We start from the raw sequence: 27,809 nt of genomic DNA, 5'->3' as shown, positions 1-27,809 counted from the left end.
CATAGGAGATAAAATTGACCTAGTAAGTTCAACCTTGTTTCAAATAATTGCTGTCTGAGGCTGTCTGGTACTGGCTTTTAGGAAAGTATATCATGCCAGAATGTTACCTTTGCTAACCTAGGTAGCAGTGGTTATGTTTCTTGATCTAGCATCTAATATGGGTAAATGAGATCTAATCTAAAATTATAACTTGGATGGATGAGTCTTGATAATATCGAGCAATATGCCCCTTTTTGATACACAGACCCTTATTTTATTAAAAAGTATGTGATGTTGCAGAGAATATCCTTCTAATGTGTTTTTGTTTCTTTTGCAGACTGATACAACTGTACAATGCTCGATTAGCAGTGAAGAGATTGAATACTGGTACAAATTGCATCCTATGGGCACTGTTAATTTTAATACAGTGAAATTTAACTATGTGATAAACTTTGCAGGTACTGTATGTTTTACTTGTAATTGTGGCAAAATCAATCACTTAATGCTGCTTTATATGAGTTTACTCTGTGTGTTTGTATGTAGCGCAGTTATTTGCCCAAAAGCATTTAACTTCTGTGCTAGCTAAGATTATCCATACTGCTGCTATTTGTTGATAATAATGCTTCTCCTTTATTCCATGATTTTATTTGTAAAATAAAAGTTGAAGTTCTGTCAGTTTAATAGTTTAGTTATGATGATTGCTTGATTGCATGAAATAAGCATGGTTTTATTGAGTTACATGTACAACTGTGTAAATGTTGGGTAATTCAATGCATAGCCGGTACCAAAGCCTCCACTACCAGTCCCTACTGGTATGTTAGCAACAGATTATTAATAACCGGAAGTTAACATAAATGTCTGTTTATAGCAATTTCAGTATTATTAGGGCCTATATAAAGCCATATCAAATAACAGTCCACAAATTCATTATGATCGAGTGAATTTCTGTAATCTTCTTTACTAAGAAATACTTCAATCCAAATAGTACAGTTTTCTTAAATATGATGTATTCTGTCCTACAACCTGCCCGTTTCGTGAAATATTGCTTTCTCAGGGCTGTAATCAACACTGCCAACAGTTTTATCCAAAAACTGGTGAAAATATAAGTTAGAACATTTTAAAGACAATAGAGATTTTTTAATAGAAGAAAGTGCACACATGTATTTCATTGTGACTCCTTCAGATCAGAAATATCACAAAAAATGTAATCAAGCTTATTGTGTTAATCAAATCTTTCAGTCACTCATGATAATCTTCAAAATATATCTCACATCTCAGTTGCACAGATTAAGCTAAACAAATGTCGATTTAATCTCAGATGGTTTAATAAAATAATTGTGATTAGCTAGTGTGAGTTACATATCTTTTAATAATTTGTTTGAAAATGTTAAATCTCATTATATCATCTTGTAGTTATTCCCAAGTGTAATCACTTATTGTGATCATCAGGAAATTCCTCCTCAATTTAGATTAAGGAAAAATTGGTGACCGAGGTCCAAGATGGAATTTCATTACATCAAACCCATTGAATTCTCAGTGTAAACAGTGAGAACGATAAATCCTATACTGTTTCATAGGATAAGTTGAAACTTGTTATGTCATTCTCATGTATTTAACCTCACCTTCGTGTAATCATCATGTAGTGCCCTTTAAATGCGCATTAAAAAAAAGTTGATAGCATAGGTGATAGTTATTTATGTGGAAAAGTGGATTATTAGTTGGGGTGGATGGTTGTCCACCACAAGTAATAATATCACTATTCTTGTTGGGTTCGCTAAAGGTTTCAGTATTGTAAACTTTCCTGCATTCTGGTAGATGTAGCTGGGTTGCTCCTGGCATATTAAGTTCTTACGGGCCAGCTAGCTGGATGTTTTATTTAGCAGCTTTTTCGTTAACATTTCTTCACTGCCTGTACCAAATGTATTCCTGCATCATTCTTTTGCATTGTATATTGGTGAACAACAGCTTAAATGTGGGTTGGTCTGAATGCCAAAACTGCTAAAAATAATTAATTAAACGTTGTACAGCAAAGTCACATCAACATAAAACAACACACCTATTTCATACAAGTGTGTGGTATGAACTAATGAACTAGTCCAAATAATTGATAGGTTATTGATGTTAATATCAGATTACAACTTTCAAACAGAAACATCAAGGAGTATAACAGTCATACTAAAACATGTTAATGAGGGAAGATGCTAGAGCTACAATAAAACAAAACAACACTAAATAGTTGAAATGGCAGAGTTCAACTCTCTTTTCAATAGGAATGCGAGTGAAATGTATAGTGCAAAAGAGTGACAGCAGAACACAGGGCAATCAAGATCATAATCAATGAGTTGTTGACCACTTTGTAGGTCAGAAAAGTGAAATCAAATTGAAGTGACAATTGTGTGCTTTTGGCTGCAAAGTGGCAAACAAGTTATGGAAAGTGACAGTTTAAAATGTATGAAAATATTCAGATTAATTGCAAATTAACTAACCTTCATAAAGACCATTGTGAATTTCTGTGACTTTGATAGGGAACATACCTAGTTAGCCTTACGTTCTGACCTGCAGAAATGTACTTGTTTGTAAATGCGTATTCTATTATTTATTTGTACACTCGTCACAGTTCTGATCAGTTGCTTCTCAGAGTAGCATTTTGACACAGCCTAATATGAACTTAAACTGTAAGAAATATTATTGCTGTCAGCGAGTATGGTGGCTCAAAATGATGTATTTGCAATTTGCTTGTCCTGTGCCCTCTTAGGGTTGCCACCTTTCCCAGGGAAAACTCTGGCCATGTTTTCATGTTGTAAGATTATGAAAGGCCTGGGCATGGTACTCAGTTGAACTTTCTCTAGATTCATCAGTAATAATTTTTAACATGGCTTTTCTGTTTTTGTTTACTTTAATTAACAGTCTGGGATCTTTATAGCATCTCTGGAACACATTTTAAAGTGTTTTATTCTTATATTACATGTTTAAGCTATGTAGTAATGAAGAGAAAAACAACAGCTTTAGGGATTTTTCTAATCTTTGCACCTCCCGGAACATTAAAATACTGATCATGGTGGTAAAAAAAAACTAGCCAGGTGGTGATCTTAATTTTGTTAATATTTCTTTTAATTTGTGGATTTTCACTGTGATTTCGCTGCCTTTTAAATGCATTAGATTGCTTACAGAGGGAAAGAAAGGGAAAGCAGTTAGAGGAGGTGCGTACACTGGCCTAAACATGAATGAACACAGTTGTTTAAGGTATATGCCATACCTATTGGCTTTGCCAGTGCTGTTTACTACATGCAATCCTTTGCCCATAGCAATGTTAACAGACTGTATTTTACTGCACCATTTAAATAAATAGAACTTTGATTGTTGTTGATAGGAATAAGTTTTGCACTGGAATGCTCTCAACACAGTCAAGTGCACTGGTTTTCAGTTAAGAGCAAGAGTTAAAGATTTGGTTCTGTCTTTGTTGGTAAATGCTTCATGTAACTCGATTTTCAGCTATATTAAAATCCCCTTCACCATATGATACAAACTCCAACTGTGATTTAAATTAAAAATGCAATGGGTCCAAAAGATTTCGTATCTTTTAGCTAGAAACAAGAGAAAAAGAGAAAGTATAATAAGATTTACTCCTCTAACTCTCTGTATGACTTTTGATGCAAAGAACTTTGGACATATGGTATATTTATATTGCAAGCGGCATGCATTTTAAGGGAGACACTAATAATGCTACGTAAATGTATCTTTGTGTCTTCAGATTAAGAAAAATCAAAGGTCAGATTCTAGATGGACTGTACAACTTTTTCCAGTAAAAGAAAAGGGATCTTTAGTCCAAACAACTAAGTGTTTTTTTCAGGTAGAATTTAACTTGAAGTAAGTGTGATATACCTGTGTAGAGGTGTCCATGCATGTGGAATTTTGAAGTGCAAAAAATATCCTTTTGCTTATGGACAAGAAGTGAAGTCAATTTTGATCATCACGTTCTTGTGTATTGCACTGACCTTATATTTTGGTCCAAAAATTAGAGTCCTTTGAAAATGTTTTCTGTCCAGCAATTGCAGGAATGTAATCTAATGGTAAGGATCCCATTTACATTGGGATCCACCAGATAAGATTATGCAGATCTGTTCCTGCTACACCATCCTTTATCCTGCATGCCTTTCTGTGTATCTACAATAAATCTATTGAGAAAGGCCTCATAACAGGCCTTAGTTATTCCTCTTGAAAAAGAAAAACAAAAAACACAGCCGATTAATACAACCTCACATAGCATTTTCCTTCTTTTTCCCCAATCAAACTGCTAAAGAAAGTCGTTAATAAGCAGCTCTTAGCATTCTTGAGTCTAATCAAATCCTGGACGCGACTCAGTCTGGTATTCGGCCTATCATAGCAGGGAGACAACTTTGTCTTGGAGCTTAATGACCTAAAAATGCTGATGGATCTGAGCTGTTCTTCAGGCTTGATTCTTGTGGGTTTATCCACCACATTCAACACAATCTCTCACTTCCAACTGTTAGACTACCCTTTTGCATCCGTTCTGGGCTCTACCATCGCCTGGGTAAAATTAGCTTTCCAATAGTTTTAAAGCTATCTATTTGGCCCCCTAAAGCTTTGAATGCAAATGCTTCCTTTGGGGTCCCCCAGGTCTTTTCCTTGAGCCCCATTCTTTTTATTCTGTATGTCTGTCCTTTTACTCAGTTCAACTCTGATTAAAGTTCATGTGCTAGGATGATGACCCTTAAATCCTGCTTTCCGTAGACAATGAGAACTTCTCTGCTTTTCAAACTTGTATCTCTGTGGCAGCTTGTTTTGTTGCCTTGTTGCCACATCCAGAGATCATCATATCCTTGCCCCATAGCGCTCCTATATCACTACCCAAATTTGGCAGTGTTCCACGCCTCAACTTTCTCTGTTCGTAATTAAGGATTCTGCACATTCTCTTATACGTGATTTATACCACTGAATCTGCTTTGCTTGATTCTTCCCATTTTTTCAACTCGCACCCATCAGATGGTTGGTCAGCCTGCCACCCTGAGTAGGTTAGACTGCTGTAATGCTTTGCTTTTAAGGTCTCCTTATGCCATTTTACAAAGGCTTCCAATGGTGCAGAATGCTACATCTTGCATGGCACTGCAGTTATCTAAACAACGCCTCTTTTACAACAGCACTCAGAAAGCAGCATTGGTTATCCCTTAATAAAAGGGTTATTAAGAAATCCATGTCTCTCACCTACGGTACCTTCCGTCATTTTGGGCTGAAATTACTTCTAGGTAAAATTCTACATTACTGCACTCAGTGGTTGCTTCGTTCTTCCGAGGTGCATCTAATTGATCCTAAGGTTCTGTCACAATTCAAAATGAATATTAGGGACAACTTTACAGCTTAACATGTGATGCCTAAGGATCACTTTTCTGAACTGATCATGTTTACTGACGGAATGTATAACAATTAGTTATTAGGCTACAAGCCTCCACGAATAGGAAGATCACTTTAAAACGTGTGGGCTTAATTAATGCATTTGTTGATAAGCTTGTATTTTCTTTACAGAGATGAACCAAACCAATGTGATGACTGGAAAATCACGTCCAGTAAAACGAGCACCATTTTCAATTAGTGCATTTAGGTAAGTGTAAGGAAAACTATCCATAGATACTAATAGATTACTCCTAATCAAGAGTTGGATAGCCGCATAGGATGCAAGTCGAATGGAAAATTGGAGGCTTTGACACATTTCTGTATACATTATTATTGCCAGTATCAGACATGAGCACTAAATTAATTAATTGTAAAATGCATTAATTGCATTATAAAGTGTCCAGTAGCCTTCTTATAAAGTTGTATTTTTTTAACATCACTAACACCACCTCTTGTGTGGGATACTTTTGTTGCTCCTTTAATTTTCATAATTTTAACTGCCATGGATATGAAATGTAGAGGAACTCTTGAATTAAAAATCTAGATAAACATTTTAGAGCACCATTTTTATAAACATTTAAGTGAAGAGTAGTGGAGTTGTAAAGTCATTTGTGCGCCTCTGCTCTTGCATACACTTTTATCCTACTTTTATTTTTTATGCTATAAAGGAAAATATCATATTTCAGGGGTACAATAATATATTTTCCCGTTTATCTTCAAATAATTAAAGCTGTTGTGTCCTTGGTGAACAGCGCAAATTAAAAGTTTATTCGCCTCACTGTTTATCTCCTTGCTTGCCTTGAATGTCTAGAATAGACTGCTTCAAACCTATGATCTATTTTTAAAAGAGACAGTATCACAGCAGCCTAGCACAAACTACTGTGGTTAAGGGTGAAGGGCACAGCCATATATAAATGATTTGCTTGTTCAATAGTTTTAGCACCTCACACAGTTATACTCGTGCCACAAAATTGTATCAGATGGTTCCCCTGTAGACCTTAATGACAGCTGCGTCCTTCTGTTACTTCTCAAATAATATCAGACCCACTCTGATGGGTAATCAGTTTTCTGGCCATGGCTTTGTAACTCTCTGCCTTTTCAGTTCTGCTACTTGAAGAACAAGATACTCATTTGGAAGCAACTGAAGACCAAGCAGCTGACCAACTATTTCAAGGTGCTCCGCTAATGGTTGCTAGTGAAACATTTAGCCAGAGCCAAAAGGCCACTAGGGGGTGGAAGAAAACAAATCTACATGCACAAAAAGTTTTTGAGAGTAGCAAATAACTTAATTTATTTGAAGGGAAATGAAAGTTTGATTAAAACACTGGAAGGAAAAAATGGGTCATTTCTGATGCTAGCTTTGAGCTATAATTCGGAAACGTGAACTACTAGCGTGTATGTGATTGCCATGTTATCATTGTTGTTGCCTTATAAGTAACCAGTGGAAATAATACATGCTGCAGACTTTAGCGGTTTAAAATGCATGTTTATCATTTTCCTTAATCATATTTTTTTATTTTTTTTTATTGTCTAAAGCATATTTAAAATCTTCATATTTTGTTTTAATTACTGAAGTTACGTCTGTGGAAATGAGGCAATTCCCGTACCTTCCCACTGGGAAAATGTAACTAAAGAAGAACCCTACCAGGTAAGAATCTGCATGGTGTGCATTTCTGTTCTTGACTTTGACTAATGGTTTCCACTTGGCTAAAAAAAATATTGGCTTTCTTCTTTGCACTTGCCTATCACTGAGGTTTGCTAATGCTTTCCGAACAACAATACTTTATTAGGAGCTGACCCTAACATGGTTCATATGCCTTGCTTGGGAAATATTTACATGGTGAATTGTTCGCAATTATGTAGAAAATTACCTTAATTGAAGCAGTCTTGCACACCTCACTCAGAAGGATTAAGGTACCCAATTAGGCAATAGCCATCACTTCTTATGAGTATGGCCTCCCCTGTTCCATGCCTCCCAAGTCCCTCTTTAGAAAGTGTTCTGTGTGTACACATTTGTAAGTACCACTTGTTTGGAAAGCACCAAACAGCAGTCCTTAGCCACCTGTGCAACTGGACAACCCTTTCACTCTGCTAGGATTTTGAAGTGTACCTCCAAACAAGCTTGCGTAACTCTGAGGCTCATCAGCCTCCACTGGCCATATCCCCCTACAAAGGTCACTGGAACCATGCAAATTCCATTTCCCCAGGATCCTGACATCAGTACAGCGACCCGACAAAAAGGGAGAGTAACCCTAGTTAGCCAAAAGGGACAGGGTTGTAGTATCAACAAACAAAAGAATAGTTTCCCTCTTGTGCTTATCCTCATGTCAAAAATCATACAAATAAAACAATCCTCCTGTTCTTGCAGTTAAAACACCCAGGCCAAATATAACATCACTTTCTGTCTCTTTATAGGTAAAACATTTTTTTGTTTATTCATACTCAATTAAAAAAGCATATTACACTTTAAAAACATATTGCCACAGCAAAAAAAAAAAACACACAACTCTGATATGTAAATATCACAATTCATGTCCAAATTCCTATTGTACATAAATCATGAAACAAAATACTGTTTTTATTTGTATGATTAGGTTTGGACAGGAGAATAAGCACAAGAGGGTCATTTTTCTTTTGTTTGTTGATCAGTACCGCGGTACCAGTGATTGTTTGGACTAAAGCTGGGTTGGCTGAACATCTGGTCCCTCTGCCAATCCCATAAAAGACAAAACATATGGTGGAGGAGAGTAGTAGTTCTCAGTCACCTGTATACATCTCTATACCACTTCTAGAAGAACAATGCCAAAGTGGAAAAATAATGTACCTGGCAATCTACTAAACCTTTGGTACCTAGCCCTAATTCCTTTGCCTGGTATCCTCCCCAAATGTATCTTAACATTTTGTATCAAGTAAAGGACAGCACTAAATGCACTACGTACTGATTCTGAGCCCTTGTCTGTTCACCAGAGGCCCACAGGTGAACATGTGTGTGTCTTTCTGCAGTGGCCCTGATATCACTCACCACAGTTTTCAGTAGACAGCTGAAAGTCAATATAAAATACTTGTTTCCTGACTTCTTGTCAACCATTATAAATCATACCTTTGTCCTCTAGCCCACTGTTGAGTGCTTCATTGCTTCCCTGCTGGAGTTGTGCTATTTACGTATTGTTAGATAGGCACATTTCTGCTATTCTGCCTTCACTAAAACATTAGCAGATGTAGAACATGCGTACGTACAATGGTTTCACGTTATTTGCTTTATTCCTAATGCTCATAGTGTTTTGACTTACTTGAACAATCAAATAGCAATGTATGTTCCGTATTTGTTTTTGTAGTTAAATATTTTGATCCTTTTTCTTGGAATGACCATCTTTTGCGAGGAATCCTCAGATTTTTGCCTTCTGTTGATGAACCTGTTTTTTTTTTTATTGACCAAAGGACTCTATTAACTTTACCCCTGCTAACCAGTGGTAAAGTACTTGTGCTTTCTCTTCCAAAGCTGTTAAAATTGATTTAACCTGATTGACACATTTGATTCACTTGTAAGTTGCTCGCGTATGGTACCACCAGTACCCAGGGCATAAAAAGTATACTATTGGTGGACTGCAGCAGTCATTTTGCCATCCACTACTAATAAATTAACCATGAGCTACCCTATTTCAGACTCATCTATAAATGGATTAATTACTTTCCTATAACCTCAATAAATACCTCTCGAGCCCTTATGTATCATTCTTTTTTCAAAATATAATCTTCTTTATTATATTCCAAGTAAACATAATTGCATTTGATGTTCTGTAGATATCGACAATTTTCATAAATCTGTATAGAGGAAACAGAAAAAACCCTCAATAGATGCTATCCACAGGCGATAACACCAACCCCCCTCTAAAATAGATACATTCCGATTCCATCACCTAAAAAACATCATTCAAACCCAGTCATTCAAAGATCTATAAAGGGACAGTATCCCGTTAGGGTTAACCATAAATGTGGTACATGTCAGGCTTGTGTTGGGGCTATTGTCTCTGATGCTCTGATGTGGAGAAATAAAGAATTCAAACTTAAAGATATGACCAATTGCAGAACCTTGAATATTGTTTAACTACTCTGTTGCCCATGTGTACAGGGGTATGTGGGAGAAACGGGTCGTGAAATGAGAGAGTGAGTATTGGAACATAAATCTAACATCTGAAAGAAAAGAGAAGGTGTTCCCCTTGTCCAACATTGGGAGTCTATGGGGCATTTAGAACGAGATCTTACCTAGACCATATTGGAAAAGATCAAGATGATACAAGGAACTGATATCAGCAGGGTTAGGAAAATGGGAGCGTTTTTCTGGATCTATACACTAGACACATGTGGAAATAGATTAAACAAATACATTCCATGGGAGAATATGATGCTTTAGTTGCCAGTAGAGGATATGGAGAGAACTGGTGCATATTTTGTTATGTTCTAGTACAATTTTCTTAAATTCCACCACTTAGCTACATTTAAGGACCTTCTTGTAAGTGTCCATCTAATTTGGTGAATAGCAGTCTTCCTATAATTAGGGAATCTTCTTCCTCTATTCTAGTCATATTAATTTAGATACCATAATGTGGTACACTATTTAGTGTGGCTATGTTTATTCTTAGGATCACTTCCCTTGGTTCCCCTCCAAGATGGCGACCAGTGTACCCTATATATCCAGAGACCTTGTCTCCTTTAGATGAGTAGTACCAGTTTTGATGATAGTGAGCAGACTATTACTACACATGGGGCGCTTCCATTTTTAAATAGAACTACAGCGGTCTTAAACAGAAGGCTTCATATTTTTCCCTTATGGCTTCAGCCAACACCTCCTTTTTTTCCCACCCAGAATTTGGATATCAGACTAGGACTGTATTTACTCTTTCAAGATGGCGGCCTCTTTCCTCCATCTAGAGAGAAAGAGCTTACTTTTCAGATGAGTATCATCAGTTCCGATCACGTGAGATGGAAGGTTTTGGCGCACAGGTACGTCGAGATCATAACACTTAAATCAAGATTCTGAAGGGACGGTGTTGCTATATTATTCATTTGGCGTAAGGCGTTGTATCGCCGGCTGCAAGTCACTAGGTAAGATACTAGATCATATTCAATTAATTGCGGCGACGGATACAGGGGGAGTAGAGATTATATGCATGGTTTGCTTCCTGCTTGCTTTAAATCCTCTGTGAGATGGGCTACTGTTTATTGTGAGTCTTAGCATGTACCTTTTTGATCATGTACGTAGGTCTATGGTAGCTTACCTATTCTTTATGCTATCATCTACAGACCCAGTGGTATCCTCATTTATTTGCCCGATCTGGAGGCTTGGTTCATACAATGGATGTAGTACCTTGGGGGTTCACGCCATCCCAAGGTAGTTATGTATTCTTTGCGAGTATACAATACACCATGGTGAATTTATACTTGTTAGAAGCAACTAATATATTGATGTTGGATCATTACCCCCTAGATCATCCTTACAACATTGGTCTTTAGTATTTTCATTGTGCCCCTTCGCCTATGTGTGCAATATTTACCTTGTTGGAGAGCTAAGCGTGTCTATGGAGATTTGTAGAAGTATAAGAGGATTCTTTCTGGAAACTATAGATCCACAATCTATTCTATGAACACTATGGCAGGCTATGATGTGGCCACACACGATTCGGGCTATTGGTATTAATTCAGTTGAAAGATTTTCACTATATATACATTGTTAGTGCATGCATCTCACACAGTGGCTGACTCTATTTGATTTTGTTTGGAGCTCTGCTTCTCTGTGATTCTACAACCTAATATAAATAGATATTAGTTTTAGGCCTCATAAGCCCCATTTGTATATATAAGTGAGGTTTGTTTGCCTCTAGAATATTGCAGATCAGTTGCTTAAAGTGCGAAGAAATGGCGATCTACAAGAAGTGTAAGCATAGTTTGGAATTTGGAGTTGCCCTGATGAAGGTGGTTCCATGACAAGAATGACACTGAAACACGCGTCGGCATACTCAAGCTTCTTTCAGTTATCAATATCAATCACTTGGGAAATACTTCTGGTGCACATGACTAGAAGACAATGGACTATCAATTGATTGTAGAAGCCGTCTGATCCCTATATTTAAGCATAATAACTATATTTAGACCTTAGAGGGAATACATAGGAGTGTAATGTGATTAGTCCATTGGCTTTGGGTCTGTTTGTATAATTAATTTTAATGGGTTTGTTTGTATTGTAGGGAATGACTGGGTTTGAAAGATGTTTTTATGGTGATTGGACCAGCATGTATGTATGTTAGAGGGGGTTGGTATTATCGCCTGTGGCTAGCATCTGTTGAGTGTTTTTCTGTTTCCTCTATATAGATCTATGAAAATTGTCTATCTATGGAATATAGAATGCAATTATGTTTACCTGGAACATAATAAAGAAGATTATATTTTGAAAAAAGAATGATACAAAATGGCTCGAGAGGCATTTATTGAGGTTATAGGAAAGTAATTTATCCAATTATATCTGGGTTAATTTATTAGTCTACCTTTCTCTGGAGGGGCTACCATAGTGTTACAGGGGCCCTCGGGTATGAGCAGTTATTCTCTCATAGGTTAACACTTGTTTACTCTATTAACATTTAATACGTTATAAATTCAGTTTGAGAGTAGCTAGTAAAATGGTTGATTGACTTAATTAAATAGTAATTTAAAAACCAATTTATTGGAAAAGTTGGATTTTACATTACTGTTTTGGAAAGGTACTTTTAGAAAGTTAGAATTGTCCTGTTTAACACCAAAAGGGCTTTCCTGCCATTTTCCAGATGTGAAATATGTATTGCTCCCAGACAGTGGGCTCCGAGTGTGGGGAGGAATGCTCCCCCCTTGACAGGATGGCCTGGGACTTTGGCCAGCTCCTTTCTGAGCTTCAAAAGATTACTGTTTAGTCACTGGCAGATGAAGCTCATACCTAGCGTGTCCTCTGTTTGTCTCTTCTGTCAGGCTTGCTCCAAATCTATGAGGAGGGGAGGAACTGACTAGTACTGGTTAGAGGTGGACAAAGGGTTGCCCGATAACCCGCAGTCTGGCAATGGGCATAAATTTAAACCCCACACAGTTCTCCTCAAAACACTCCTGTACTTGTGAAGAATTAGAAGGAGGGCTGCCTTGCTGTCTGAACAACATAAATGAAAATTAGACTTGCCTTCCTTGAACCCAGTCCCCAGAAGTGACTCCAGGGTTTGTTGGTAGGTCTATTGTTTGAGCTTCAGGGGCACAACAAGCTTCCGGAGGAGTCTCTCCCTGCAACTGCCAGGCTGACCAGTTCCAAGTGAACTTGCCCTGGACCCGGCTACTGGCCTCTGCTAGATTGAGTCCTATCCCCCACGTGGTGATAGAGTATACTCCATCTGTCTCCAAACTGCAAGATGTGGGACTTACAAACTCTTTGCCAACTATCTGCCTGGAAATCCAATGGAAACTGGGGTCACGGTAGTAGTTGCGGCTGTCGACATCGAATCTCTTGTTGGCCTCAACTTGATGCTTTGCCCCTCTGAAGGAGACCCGGCTTCCTGAAAAGTTTTTGTCCAAATATCAAAGGCTTCACTGCGATTAATGTCCAGGCCGTCTTGGACTTGATCTGCTCTGAGCTTTACCACCTCCTTTGATGACTGCGCTGGGACCCCACTCTTCAGCAACCAGCTGTCGTCAAGTCCAGCTTTGGATCCAGCTATCCCCACCAAAGACTTGTCAATGACTACATTTTCTTCATAAAAGTTTCTAAGTCAGAAGGTAAACATTTTAATGGAATGATCCAGCCCCTGTACCTGACTCGTGCTCCATCACAGTCAGCCTAAATCTTGGAATTTGACCTGGTCTGCAGCAGCCAGATACCTGTGGTTGGCATTTGTGCTTTTTGGTGCTATTTTTGATTCAAAGTTTAAACATTTATATCACGTTCTACTAATTGAGTTTTTGATGCTATTTTAGTTCAGACCATAAAGGTCATATCTCCAGTTATAGTTATTGGATATTTGTAATTTTGGTGCTTTTTAATTGTTAACTATTCTTTATTTTTTCTAAACTGGGTTTGGTTTCTATATGCTGTGTTTTCACTTTAATACTATTTGAGTGGTGCTTATGACTTTTAACACACAAAAGGTGACGGGAGGATACTTCCAATAAGTCTAATGACTGGAAATCGCTTGGGGCAGTGTTCCAACCCATCGTTCTTTTTCCCAACATGGCATCTCAAATTACAACCAGACATTCGCCAATCAGTCTGGACCCTGCTACGATAGTCCAGCCCGAACTGTCAAACCGGGCCTTTCTGAACCAGAATACAAGCAAACCAACATTTGTTTTACCCTATTTGATGCTCTCCAGATTCGGCGTAGCTTGGTTCCAGTGATACAGTAAGCAAGGGATCTACCTACGTCTGGGCATACCTGTGTTCACTTAAGGGGTTTCATCAAACACAAAAAGGTTATGGTAAGAATGCTTGCAATTTATTTAACCACTGGCAGTCGCTGGGGGTATCATTCCAACTTGTAGTTTTTTTGCCCTGCATTGGCCCAGCCATATGCAAATCAATCTTGACTCTGCTCCCATTAGAACAGTCCATTCCGAACTACTAGGCCAGGTCCTCCCTGAACCGGAATACAAACAACCCTCTTGAGCAAAATAACGATGGGTTGGAATGCTAACCTGAGGGATTGCCAGTAGTGAAAATTATTGCAAGCGTCCTCCCATCAGCTTTTGTGTGTTTAATGTAACACCCTAAGTGGCAAAATGTATGCCCAGATGTGTGACCTTTGCTAACTGTGCCATTGGAACCGAGCTACACCTGACTGAAGTAAGGGGGTGCTTGTGTTCCAGTTCAGAGAGGATAGGACTTGGCAATTTGGGCTGGATTGTTCCTGTTGGAGCAGGGTCAAAACTGATTTGCATATAACTGGTCTAATTTACGTCGGCAAGGTGAGCAAAATAACAGTGGGTGGAAATGCTATCCCACACGATTACTAGTGGCTGGACGTATTGCAGTTTATGTATTTGTTGGAATATATAATTTGCAAATCACTTCTAATTTAAGCCTGACTGCTCAGTACCAAGTTACCACAGGACTGAGCACGTTTATTTAGTGACTTTAGTTCACCATGACAAGGATTTTGATTATTTTAGGTGTGGTCTCCCCCTCAATTAATACTTAAGTTTCTTGCAATTTGATAAAACTGTTCAATAACGGTCAGCTTTTTACACTTTGGTTTACCAACTTAAATTATTCTAATGTTATTTTGCAGCTCATTATTTTGGACAAAAACACAAATGAATATAAAGAAGTAGCGGGCCTCTTCGGGAAAACAATGGATAGTCAACGCATTTTAAATATTCGGCGAATACAAAACCTTGATTTGTGGGAATTTTTTTGCAGGTAATTTTTCAGAAATTTTCAGAAAGTAGAACATTTACTTGTTCTTCAGTACATAATTAAATACACATGGTTAAAATCAAGTGAAACGCACTTTGAATTACAATATTAGGAGTGAGAGTCTGTGCAGTCTAGTGTGTTACTTGATCTATTACATGAATGAAAGCCAGTGTACTACCAATGTAGTGCAGGACATACATTTCAGCTCAGAAATGTCTTCCAGGTTTGCACCTGTAAGTAGTTTCATATCTATGTCTCACAAGTGCAGTGACAAACATTTTGCTACTGAAGTACCAGGTACTATCAACCTTTAAACATTTGCATTAGCATAACAAATCTTATACTATCATGGTAGCGAAAGATGTGCCTGTGAATGTTGTTGATCACTGTACTGAATAAAGTGAAGTCCCTTTGCTGCTTTGTCTCACTTGTGCACTTCACATCTAAAGCCTTCCTCTAAACCACCATACACAATGTATTTTATATCCTTTGTACTTTGCAATTATGCCTCCCAGAACTGCTCAGTTAAGACTTTAAACCTGTCGCCATGGTCTTTGCACACCCAGCCCTATCAGCTCTCACTGCAACCATAGACACACATTTTTGCTGCATAGCCCTAACCTTCTTTAGTGCAGTGCTGCCCTCTGAACAATCTTGCGTCCCTTAGCAATCCATTGTTTGGATTCTGCACAGCCTGGCTTCTCTCTATGGATTCCATCAATTTAGGATGCTTGTATTGAGAAAATCTGGGCCCACACCATAGGTTTTAGGTCAAGAAGCATAATATTATGTTCTACTTACTGTGAATGTTCACTATCTGTATTCAGCTGATGATTACAAGCTACTTGGCGCTCTGTAATCCACCTCCCCAGACACAACGAAATTATATTTTTTGCTATGAATTTTGTACAAAACATCACATGCACGCTAATTTAGTGATTTAGTACATAGTTTAATAATCCATCTTGATGTAATATATACAGTTGTTATACAGTTGTCAACAGTTGTTGATTATTATTATATATGCAGACGTTTTTTTTCCCCTAATTACAGTTCACTAATAAATAGTGCAAATAGAAACCATCTTAGAAAAGAAAACATTCTGCTCAATTTCTAAAGGGGTGGGCATTCTCATAATTCCTCACCTTTCTAATTGTATTCTTCCACTCAACATGGAGAGTAGATCTGTTCATTTTCAGTGGTGAATTTAGATAAAGCAAGCAATTAGCATGGATATAAAAATTAAGGGCCTCATTACGACCCTGGCGGGCGGGGGAGAAGTGGCGGTAATACCGCCAACAGGCCGGCGGATAAAAAAATGGAATTATGACCGCCATGGTCACCCGCCACTTCTCCCCTCCGATCGCCAGGGCGGTGACGACCGAAGTCTCCAGCCCGGTGGCCGTCACCAGACCGCCGGCGGTATCGGGACTGTGCATACCGCCATGGGTTTCGGGTGGTTTGGAACAGCCACGAAATCCATGCCGGTAGGCACTATCAGTGCCAGGGAGTTCTTTCCCTGGCACTGATAGGGGTCTGCCCCACCCCGAGTCCTCCCCCCATACCCCCACCCCCTAGGAACCCCCCTAAGGTGGTAGGACCCCCTCCCTGCCCCCACCATCAACATGCACATACACCCCCCTCCCCACCCCTACTCCCAACATGCACATACACACACCCCTTCACGCACACATACACTACAACACATAACCGCACACATACAGACATGCACACAGACCGACCCGCACACATTTTCCATACACACAACACCCCCCGCATGCATACACGCACTCACACACCTACTCTACATACTCTCACGCACACCCCCATGCACTCACACAACACCATCCACCCACCTCCCCTAACGGACGATCAACTTACCTTGTCTGTTGATCCTCCGGGAGGGGACGGGATCCATGGGGGCTGCTCCGCCACCAGCACCCCGTCACCAGATAACCGGCACGGCGAATCGGTGGGCGGTGTTCTGATGGTGGAGGTGGAGCAGCCTCCATTTCCCCGCCGACCGCCAGTATGGCTGATGGCGGCTCTCCGTCCGAAAAAGGACGGAGGGCTGCCAGCAGTCATAATACGCTGCATGGAAAACTGCCTGCACTGGCGGTCTACAGTGCGGCGGTCTTTAAAAAAGACCGCAGAGGTCGAAATGAGGGCCTAAGTGACTTCAACGTAAATCTAGGCCAAGAATCTGCCTGGAATAACCCAAAAGATGGTGGTACATCTATTTCTCCCAACCCCCCAAATAGTGACACAAAATACTCACCAGTGTGTTCCCCATTATGATCAGGCCATGTAATACCAATTCCATTTATTTTCATTTTGACACCTGGGTATTTACCCAGATCAATTGTTAACTTTGTGTAAATGTGGGTGTGTAGTAAAGCATCTCTTTGGAGTAAAGCTACACTGACTCAAATTAGCTCTTCTAACATAGGACCATCTAAAATCGTACCCCTTGCACCACATTTTCGTATTGACTGGAATACAGGCATCTTTTTAAATGTTTTTAAGGATTGGACATTCTGCAAGAAAACTTATATCGGTAAAATATGTATACCATTAACTTATTTACAGTTTTATGTTGCACAAGCAAGTTCTGGGAGTATTATATCTCCTTGCATTATACACAAGGAATATAATAATCAGCAAGGCAGACATGAGTGATTAATATAGAAAATTTGCTTCAGAAAGAGAGAACAAATCATGTATGTCTTCACAGAGCACTCACTAGAAAAAGAGGTTAGTTTACTGCTGACACATTAAAAGGCAATTTGTTTGTTGAATGAAAGATCCATGGGTACTTTAAGAGTGGCCATGTTCCATATACTGGAAGCACATCAAGAAAAGGATTTGGAGACAGTTTTTTTCTGTCTTGAACCTGGTTGGTTCCATGAAAACGGCTCCTATACGTCTGAGAGAATGGTAACCTCATGATGGGGAGAATGGTTACCTCATGATGGGATGAGTGTCTGAGATAGCTGTTTTCAGGGTGCCTTGATGCAGTGCTTTGTGAGTGATGCAACCACTTTGAAATGCTTCTGGTGTCTATCTGGAACGAGTTGAGAGTAACCTGAACAGGAGTGATATGATAGAAGCGTCTTATTCCTGATACCTCATACATTTTATGTAGCACAAGCAAGGCCTGGGAGTATTAGATCTCCTTACATTATACATCAAAGCGTCTTATTCCTGATACCTGTCTTATTGCTGTACTCAGGGTAGCTTTCAATAAAACTAGGTGCGCTTTAGGGATTACCTGGAATAGTGCATTCAAATCTAGAGGTTAACAGTGGTTGTACCACAGTCTTAAAGTCTGTACCTGGAATGGAAGGCATATTTCTGAGAAGTTTAGATAAAGTCGAGCACTTTTCACAGATGGGTTTATATGGGACTGCAGGTTCCGATTCTTGTTAAGCGTGATCCCAAGTGGTTAAACCCATTAAACACAGAGGCCCTCATTCTGACCCTGGCGGTCGGTGATAAAGCGGCGGCCAAGCCGCCAACAGGCCGGCGGTCTAAAATATGCAATTCTGACCCTGGCGGGAACCGCCAACACAGCCCGCCAACTTAACACTCCGACCGCCACAGCGGTACAAACAAACAGCGCGGCGGTTCCCGCCAACAGCCCGGCGGCAGACAAAGTACCGCCCACCCTATTACGACCCACCAATCTGCCACCTTTTCCGGGGCGGGAGCACCGCCGATAAGAACACGGCGGAAACAGACTACGAACGGGAAAACGCTCACCTCTACGCACTCCACGCGAGATTCCGGCAGTATGGAGCCAGAGTTGCAGGTCATCCCCGCACTCCTATTCCTCCTCATATACCAGGAGCACGCCCGGCGGCGCGGAAGACATCGGTGAGTACGGCACCTACGACACAGGGGAGGGAAAAGATTACCGGCACACACCCACCCACCCACACCCACTACAACACACACATCAATGCATTCCCACAGATCACTGTCACAACCCACAAACCACCCCCCTCCGAAATAATGCAAAGACCAAAAGAAGAGATCATAAACGGGCAGATATATTGAAATATGTACACCATTAATCCCAATAAATAAATAAACTATGTACAAAATATATACAGCTACTAAATGTAGTCCAACCACTGTCCGTGGATCACAGGGGTCCTGTGCAAAGGGGCAAGGCCCAGTCCCACGACAAGAACTCCACGGAGAGAACACTGCAGGGGCATCAGAAAGAAAATAGGACAGGCACCTCAGGGGGAAGGGAAGGGGGGGCACCTCAGCCACTTGAGTACACGACGCCAGATCCACGAGGGGACTCCATGACCACTGGCCCATCCTGGGGAGAGCAAAGCCACAGTCCAAACAGTCCATACAGTGGGTGGCCTGCCCACTGGGCCATCCTGGGGAGAGCAAAGCCACAGTCCATACAGTCCATACAGTGGGTGGCCTGCCCACTGGGCCATCCTGGGGAGAGCAAAGCCACAGTCCATACAGTCCATACAGTGGGTGGCCTGCCCACTGGGCCATCCAGGGGAGAGCAAAGCCACAGTCCAAACAGTCCATACAGTGGGTGGCCTGCCCACTGGGCCATCCTGGGGAGAGCAAAGCCACAGTCCAAACAGTCCATACAGTGGGTGGCCTGCCCACTGGGCCATCCTGGGGAGAGCAAAGCCACAGTCCATACAGTCCATACAGTGGGTGGCCTGCCCACTGGGCCATCCTGGGGAGAGCAAAGCCACAGTCCATACAGTCCATACAGTGGGTGGCCTGCCCACTGGGCCATCCTGGGGAGAGCAAAGCCACAGTCCAAACAGTCCATACAGTGGGTGGCCTGCCCACTGGGCCATCCTGGGGAGAGCAAAGCCACAGTCCATACAGTCCATACAGTGGGTGGCCTGCCCACTGGGCCATCCTGGGGAGAGCAAAGCCACAGTCCAAACAGTCCATACAGTGGGTGGCCTGCCCACTGGGCCATCCTGGGGAGAGCAAAGCCACAGTCCATACAGTCCATACAGTGGGTGGCCTGCCCACTGGGCCATCCTGGGGAGAGCAAAGCCACAGTCCATACAGTCCATACAGTGGGTGGCCTGCCCACTGGGCCATCCTGGGGAGAGCAAAGCCACAGTCCATACAGTCCATAACAGACACCACTGCCACTGGAGGAGGCAAGTTGGCCAGAGGACATCCTGCAGCCCTGCCCGAGATAGATCCTGCCCTGCCACGTCTGCCAAAGGGCCAGCGGTTCTTGCCCTGAAGGGCCCAGTTCAGCGGTTCTTGAGACGGCGGGGCCCAGTTCAGCGGTTCTTGAGACGGCGGGGCCCAGTTCAGCGCTCCTTGCCTTGAAGGGCCCAGTTCAGCGGTTCTTGAGACGGCGGGGCCCAGTTCAGCGGTTCTTGAGACGGCGGGGCCCAGTTCAGCGGTTCTTGCCTTGAAGGGCCCAGTTCAGCGGTTCTTGAGACGGCGGGGCCCAGTTCAGCGGTTCTTGAGACGGCGGGGCCCAGTTCAGCGCTCCTTGCCTTGAAGGGCCCAGTTCAGCGGTTCTTGAGACGGCGGGGCCCAGTTCAGCGGTTCTTGAGACGGCGGGGCCCAGTTCAGCGGTTCTTGCCTTGAAGGGCCCAGTTCAGCGGTTCTTGAGACGGCGGGGCCCAGTTCAGCGGTTCTTGAGACGGCGGGGCCCAGTTCAGCGCTCCTTGCCTTGAAGGGCCCAGTTCAGCGCTTCTTGAGACGGCGGGGCCCAGTTCAGCGCTTCTTGAGACGGCGGGGCCCAGTTCAGCGCTTCTTGAGACGGCGGGCCCAGTTCAGCGGTTCTTGCCTTGAAGGGCCCAGTTCAGCGGTTCTTGAGACGGCGGGGCCCAGTTCAGCGCTTCTTGCCTTGAAGGGCCCAGTTCAGCGGTTCTTGAGACGGCGGGGCCCAGTTCAGCGCTTCTTGGCTTGAAGGGCCCAGTTCAGCGGTTCTTGAGACGGCGGGGCCCAGTTCAGTGCTTCTTGCCTTGAAGGACCCAGTTCAGCGGTTCTTGAGACGGCGGGGCCCAGTTCAGCGGTTCTTGCCTTGAAGGGCCCAGTTCAGCGGTTCTTGAGACGGCGGGGCCCAGTTCAGCGGTTCTTGAGACGGCGGGGCCCAGTTCAGCGCTTCTTGCCTTGAAGGGCCCAGTTCAGCGGTTCTTGAGACGGCGGGGCACAGTTCGGCGGTTCTTGAGACGGCGGGCCCAGTTCAGCGGTTCTTGCCTTGAAGGGCCCAGTTCAGCGGTTCTTGAGACGGCGGGGCCCAGTTCAGCGCTTCTTGCCTTGAAGGGCCCAGTTCAGCGGTTCTTGAGACGGCGGGGCCCAGTTCAGCGCTTCTTGGCTTGAAGGGCCCAGTTCAGCGGTTCTTGAGACGGCGGGTCCCAGTTCAGCGGTTCTTGAGACGGCGGGGCCCAGTTCAGCGCTTCTTGCCTTGAAGGGCCCAGTTCAGCGGTTCTTGAGACGGCGGGGCCCAGTTCAGCGGTTCTTGAGACGGCGGGGCCCAGTTCAGCGGTTCTTGCCTTGAAGGGCCCAGTTCAGCGGTTCTTGAGACGGCGGGGCCCAGTTCAGCGCTTCTTGCCTTGAAGGGCCCAGTTCAGCGGTTCTTGAGACGGCGGGGCCCAGTTCAGCGGTTCTTGAGACGGCGGGGCCCAGTTCAGCGGTTCTTGCCTTGAAGGGCCCAGTTCAGCGGTTCTTGAGACGGCGGGCCCAGTTCAGCGGTTCTTGAGACGGCGGGGCCCAGTTCAGCGCTCCTTGCCTTGAAGGGCCCAGTTCAGCGGTTCTTGAGACGGCGGGGCCCAGTTCAGCGGTTCTTGAGACGGCGGGGCCCAGTTCAGCGGTTCTTGCCTTGAAGGGCCCAGTTCAGCGGTTCTTGAGACGGCGGGGCCCAGTTCAGCGGTTCTTGAGACGGCGGGGCCCAGTTCAGCGGTTCTTGAGACGGCGGGGCCCAGTTCAGCGGTTCTTGCCTTGAAGGGCCCAGTTCAGCGGTTCTTGAGACGGCGGGGCCCAGTTCAGCGCTTCTTGCCTTGAAGGGCCCAGTTCAGCGGTTCTTGAGACGGCGGGGCCCAGTTCAGCGCTTCTTGCCTTGAAGGGCCCAGTTCAGCGGTTCTTGAGACGGCGGGGCCCAGTTCAGCGCTTCTTGGCTTGAAGGGCCCAGTTCAGCGGTTCTTGAGACGGCGGGGCCCAGTTCAGCGGTTCTTGAGACGGCGGGGCCCAGTTCAGCGGTTCTTGAGACGGCGGGGCCCAGTTCAGCGGTTCTTGCCTTGAAGGGCCCAGTTCAGCGGTTCTTGCCTTGAAGGGCCCAGTTCAGCGGTTCTTGAGACGGCGGACGGTCTATGGCCAACTGCTAATTGCCTGGTGGTGCCCTCCTGGGCAGCGGGGATGGTGCTCCTTCACTGCCCACCTGGGCTGTGGGTGGTGGGGCCCTCCTGGCCAGCTGGGCTGGGTCCTCCCTGGGCAGCGGCTATGGGGGTGGTGGGCTCTCCCGGGGCAGCTGTGCCGGTTCCTCCCGGGGCAGCGGCTATGGGGGTTGTGGGCTCCTCCTGGGCAGCAGGCCTGCTGCCTGACCTCTCCAACTTGCTGCCCTTGCCCTCCTTAGTCGTCGGCCTGTGGCCCTTTCCTCCCTTTGGAGCTGTGGCTGGTGACTGTCTCTGGGTGGTGTCCGGGGGGGATGTAGAAGGCGGGCTCCTGCGGCGCCCCTTCCGCCTTCTGCTCCTCTTCCCAGGGGGTGGGCTGGCTGTCCCCTTGCTGCTGGGCGAAGATCCAGACATGCGGGCTGGCGGGCTCCAATACCCCTGCACCCTTGTCAAGGGGGCTGCAGGGCTGGTGGTGGCTGAGGTGCTCTTCTTACCCCGACGAGAAGGAGGGGGGGGCTCAGGGTCAGGAAAGAAGTTAGTAGTGGCGAGGAAGAGCTTCTTGGGACAATGGAGAGTGGTAGGTACAGTGGGAATGGGAGTGGAGGGAGAGGATGTGGTTGTAGGTGAGTCACGTTTGCTGTCTTTAGGTGCAGGTGCAGGAGGGATAGGCTGTCGTGAGGTGGATGGCTGTTGGGTGGGTGGGTGGCTGCGTTTGTGTGGTGTGGAAGAGGGGGTGACAGACACAGTGGGAGAGGACACAGGGGACGTGTAAATGGCAGTGGGGGTGGTGACTGCACGTGTGCGGACTGGAGTGGAGGGTGTGCTGGTGATGGAAACACTGGCTGATGGTGAGGTGAATGGAGGTGTGAGTGTAGACGTCACAGGGAGGGAGGAGGGAGACGAGGAGGTGGGGGTCACAGAGGTGGTAGTGACTGTTGGCATGTCTGCATCGGAATGTTGCGTGTGTGAATGTCTGCGTGATCTGTGGTGCTTATGTTTGGATGAGCTTCTCTTGGGTGTTGAGGTGTGTGCAGGCTGGTCTGATGGTGTGGGTGGGACAGGCAGAGGAACAGGAGACTGGGAGGAGGGAGTTAGTAGAGGCAGGCAGGAGACAGGGACAATGGCTGCCGTCAGTGCTGAGGCCTGAGCCTGGAACGATCGCTGATGGGCAGCCTGACCCGAATGAATGCCCTCCAGGTACGCATTGCTGCGATGAACCTCCCTCTCCACCCCCTGGATGGCATTCAAAAGGGTAGTCTGCCCAACAATGAGCGTTCGGAGGAGGTCAATGACCTCCTCACTGAGGGCAGCGGGGGTAACAGGGGCAGGGCCTGAGGTGCCTGGGGCGAAGGAGATGCCCGGCTTCCTGGCAGAGCGGGCACGGGGCGAACGCGGAGGGGCTGCTGGGAGGGCGGAGATGGTGCGCTGGGTGGCGGCTGTACCTGTAATGGCGGGGGGCACGGATGGTGCCACCCCCGCAAGGGAGCCCCCTTCCGAGGACGTGTCCGTGTCGCTGCAGGCTCCAGTCGTCCCCGTCGTGGAGCTCCCCTCGCCCTCCGTCTCACTGGTCCAGTCTGACTCTGTGGCATGGCCCTCCTGGGCCTTGTGAGATGCAGCTCCCTCCTGCCCCGATGCCACTTCTCCTCCGCCTGATGATGCTGATGCACACAAGCACAGAAAGACAAACAAAAAGGGGGGGAGAGAGAAATAAAGGGATATTGAGTACATGGATCTCCGGTACAGTTAGCGGACATGACAGACGCAGATGCCCCCTGCACTAAGTTGCGCACTTGGGGTACGCTACGCATTCCGTGGAACATGGCCTACACGCCTAGAGTTGACAACTGCACCCATGGATGACACGGCCCAGGGATGGCTGTACTGACAAACTACTGAGGGTGGTGGCTGGGGACACAGGGGCTTACGGGGGTGCCCAGCCTACAGATATCGCCCTGGCCTAGGGGGACCCCCAGCCCTCCTCCCCCACCCAGACACCTCCACTGCGCGACAACAGAGTAGATAATGCTTGTACTCACCCCCTTGTGTCTGCTGTGCTGCCCTCACGCGCCCATCCAATTCAGGGTAGGCCACCGCCAGGATCCGGAACATCAGGGGGCTCAGTTGACGGCAGGCACCCCGCCTACGTTGGGAGGCCATCCCCAGCAGAGACTCAGCGGTCTTCTTGGTCCCGCGGCGGATGTCCTCCCACCTCTTGCGGCAGTGGGTGCCCCGTCGATGGTGGACCCCCAGGGCCCGGACTTCCTTGGCGATGGCACGCCAAATCCCGATCTTCTCATGGGCGCGGACCTATGTGACACGTACAGGGAGGGAGAAATACCACGTTCAAGTTTCTCAGCATTTTCCTTTCCAGTGGCCCAACGCCCCCCATCCCCGCCAGGCCCCCCGCCATGCCCCCCGCCATGCCCAACATGCCCCCCATCCCCGCCAGGCCCCCCGCCATGCCCAACATGCCCCCCATCCCCGCCAGGCCCCCCGCCATGCCCAACATGCCCCCCATCCCCGCCAGGCCCCCCGCCATGCCCAACATGCCCCCCATCCCCGCCAGGCCCCCCGCCATGCCCAACATGCCCCCCATCCCCGCCAGGCCCCCCGCCATGCCCAACATGCCCCCCATCCCCGCCAGGCCCCCCGCCAGGCCCCCCGCCAGCCCCAACATGCCCCCCATCCCCGCCAGGCCCCCAAGCCAGCCAGTGGCCCCAAATCCATATTGAATTAAACTCACTTGTTGGTCTGGAGGACCGTAGAGTAGCGCATACTGGGGGAGGACCCCATCCACAAGTTTCTCCAACTCCTCTCCAGTGAAGGCAGGGGCCCTTTCCCCAGTCGCAGCAGCCATTGTCCCTTCCAGACCGAGGTCACAGCAACACTTGCAGTATAGGTCCTCTCCTGTGAAAGTTCAAGTCGCAAGTGGATAAGTAGATAGAAAATGGCGGTCACGTCCGCGGCGGTGCGTACCGCGGCGGTGCGTCCCGCCACCGCCGGCGCCCTTCGCCATTGGCTCCTGAAACCCATAGGCTTCAATGTTAACCAATGCGGCTTCGCGCCGCGGTCTTCGCCCGCCGCCCGCCGCGGTGTGCCACGCCAGCGCATTGACCTCACATCCCATTGTCACACTTCACAGGTCAGGCAGCCGCCATTTCCAGGGCCCACATGGCTCAATTTCAACTGCGTCACACAGGCCTAGGCCTTGCATAGCCACTCAGACACGCCATTCACTGCATAGAGAATCGTATACTGTGCTAGCTGTGAGTACGTACCTGTGGGTTGCTTGACTGTGTGCTCCATGTTGTCCTTCCTAGGCACCGTCCGCTGGGTTGGGCGAGGAGACGGATGAATCCTCCCGTGTACCGACCGCTGGTGGACCTGTCGACAATGGAAGAACGCCACATTATCCTGACCTACCGTCTTAACCGTGCCACTATCCATGAACTGTGTGCCCAGCTGGAGCCCGACCTGATGTCCCCCATCCGCCAACCCACAGAGATTCCCCCTCTGGTGCAGGTCATGTCAGTACTACATTTCTTGGCAAGTGGGTCATTTCAGACAACCGTGGGAATTGCTTCCGGGATGTCTCAGCCCATGTTTTCGAAGGTGTTATCCAGAGTGTTGTCTGCCCTGATGAAATCCGTGAGGAACTACATCATTTTCCCTGAGGTGGGCGAATTGGCTACAGTGAAGGGTGATTTCTACGCCCTTGGACATATTCCCAACGTAATTGGTGCCATTGATGGGACCCATGTGGCTTTGGTTCCCCCAAGAGACAGGGAGCAGGTGTACAGGAACAGAAAAAATTACCATTCAATGAACATCCAGGTGGTGTGTTTGGCTGACCAGTACATCTCGCATGTAAATGCCAAATTCCCAGGGTCAGTGCATGACGCCTACATCCTCAGGAATAGCAGCATCCCTTACGTGATGGAACAGCTACAGAGACACCGTGTATGGCTAGTGGGGGACTCTGGGTACCCCAACCTGTCGTGGCTACTGACCCCAGTAAGGAATCCCCGGACCAGGGCAGAGGAACGGTACAATGAGGCCCATGGGCGTACTAGGAGGATGATCGAACGCACCTTTGGCCTCCTAAAGGCCAGGTTTAGGTGCCTGCATATGACCGGTGGATCCCTAATGTACTCACCTAAGAAGGTGTGTCACATCATCGTGGCCTGCTGCATGCTTCACAACCTGGCTTTGCGCCGCCAGGTGCCTTTCCTGCAGGAGGATGGTCGAGACGGTGGTGTTGTGGCAGCGGTGGAACCTGAGGAGAGTGACGAGGAGGAAGACGACGGGGCTGAAACAGACAACAGGGACAGAATCATTGAACAGTACTTCCAATAGGACACAGGTAACATTTCAAAGATAATTTAGTAAATGTTAACTACTCTGCAGCATCTCTGCTGCCTGTCTATTTGCCCCAGTGTATGATGACTGAGTTTTGGCTTTTCCCTCCCTATTTCAGATCTGGGGTCCCCACTACGAGTCCTGTGCTTCGTTTCCCCATGGACTACAGCTTTGTGGCAGCTGTTTGTTGACTTCACCATGTACAAGGACATATTTGCACTGTCATGTCAATTACAATCTATTGAAATCACAGCCAGACTCCTGATATTTTGGTGCAAAATAGGTGTTTATTGAAGTGCTCAAAATGGGATGGGTGGTTTCAAGTGGGTGGGGGCTATGGTGAAGGAATGTCCATGGCAGAGTCCAGAGTAACAGTCACACAGGTGCATTGTCCAGAGGCCTGTGGAGAGATGGAGCATGGGCAGTTCAAGGATGGACAGGGTGACAATGTGGGACAGTGGGATGACATCAGGTGGTATCCATTGCTGGCGGGGTTCTTGACATCCTACTCTGTCTTCTTGCGAGATCTCAGGGCCCTCTTGCGGGGTGGTTCTTCTCCTGCAGGAGGTGGGGGTCTGGTGGGCTGCTGCTGTGCGGGGGCCTCCTGTCCACTAGCGCCGGCGGAGGTGGATGGCTGTTCTTGGTCCAGGCTAGTGGCAGGGGCCCTTGGGTGTTGTTCAGTGTCCGCCCTGCTGTTTACGAGGTCCTGCAGCAGCCCTACCATGGTAACCAGGGTGGTGTTGATGGCTCTGATGTCCTCCCTGTACCCCCGATAGTGTTCCTCCTGCAGCACCTGGATCTCCTGGAACCGGGCCAGTACCGTCGCCATCGTCTCCTGGGAGCGGTTGTATGCTCCCATGATGGTGGTGAGGACCTCGTGGAGAGTGGGTTCCCTGGGCCTCTCCTCCCCCCCCTGTCGCACAGCTGCCCGCCGAGTTGCCCTGTTTCCCTGGGCCTCTGCCCCCTGGCCGGTGTGCCCACTACCACTGCCCCCAGGTCCCTGTTGTTGTTGGGGTGGTGGGTTATCCTGGGTGCCCTGTAGTGGTAGACACACCGCAGATTGACGCGCCCTGGAGACAGAGGCATGGGCCCGCTGGGTGGGAGCTGTGCTGGTGTTCCCAGAGGGGTTAGGGTCTGTAGTGGCCTGTGCCTGTGTGAGGGGAACCGACTGTCCAGAGGTCCCCGATGGTCCGGGCTGGTCATCGGTGTCCAGATCGACAGAGCTGCTGTCATCGCTGACGGCCTCTTGGGTGGGGGGTGTGGATAATTCTGGCCCCTCCGCCGCGGTGTGT

At 46.3% G+C, this 27,809-nt stretch overlaps 1 protein-coding gene across 7 annotated transcripts in view; it reads left to right on the top strand.

The window, feature by feature from the left end:
* Window positions 1-27,809, top strand: part of PARP11 (poly(ADP-ribose) polymerase family member 11) — a 156,424-nt gene that overhangs the window by 16,489 nt on the left and 112,126 nt on the right. For all 7 annotated transcript variants that reach the window (XM_069228404.1, XM_069228400.1, XM_069228402.1 and 4 more), the window contains 4 exons: window positions 317-437; window positions 5,521-5,596; window positions 6,964-7,036; window positions 14,679-14,809. In XM_069228404.1, the coding sequence (XP_069084505.1) occupies window positions 317-437; window positions 5,521-5,596; window positions 6,964-7,036; window positions 14,679-14,809 (401 nt within the window). The remainder of the gene's footprint in view (window positions 1-316; window positions 438-5,520; window positions 5,597-6,963; window positions 7,037-14,678; window positions 14,810-27,809) is intronic.

The sequence above is a fragment of the Pleurodeles waltl genome, chromosome 4_1 (assembly GCF_031143425.1).
Source record: "Pleurodeles waltl isolate 20211129_DDA chromosome 4_1, aPleWal1.hap1.20221129, whole genome shotgun sequence".
NCBI lineage: Eukaryota > Metazoa > Chordata > Amphibia > Caudata > Salamandridae > Pleurodeles > Pleurodeles waltl.
Note: the sequence above shows the minus strand (reverse complement) of the source record. Positions and strands in the feature narration are given on the sequence as shown.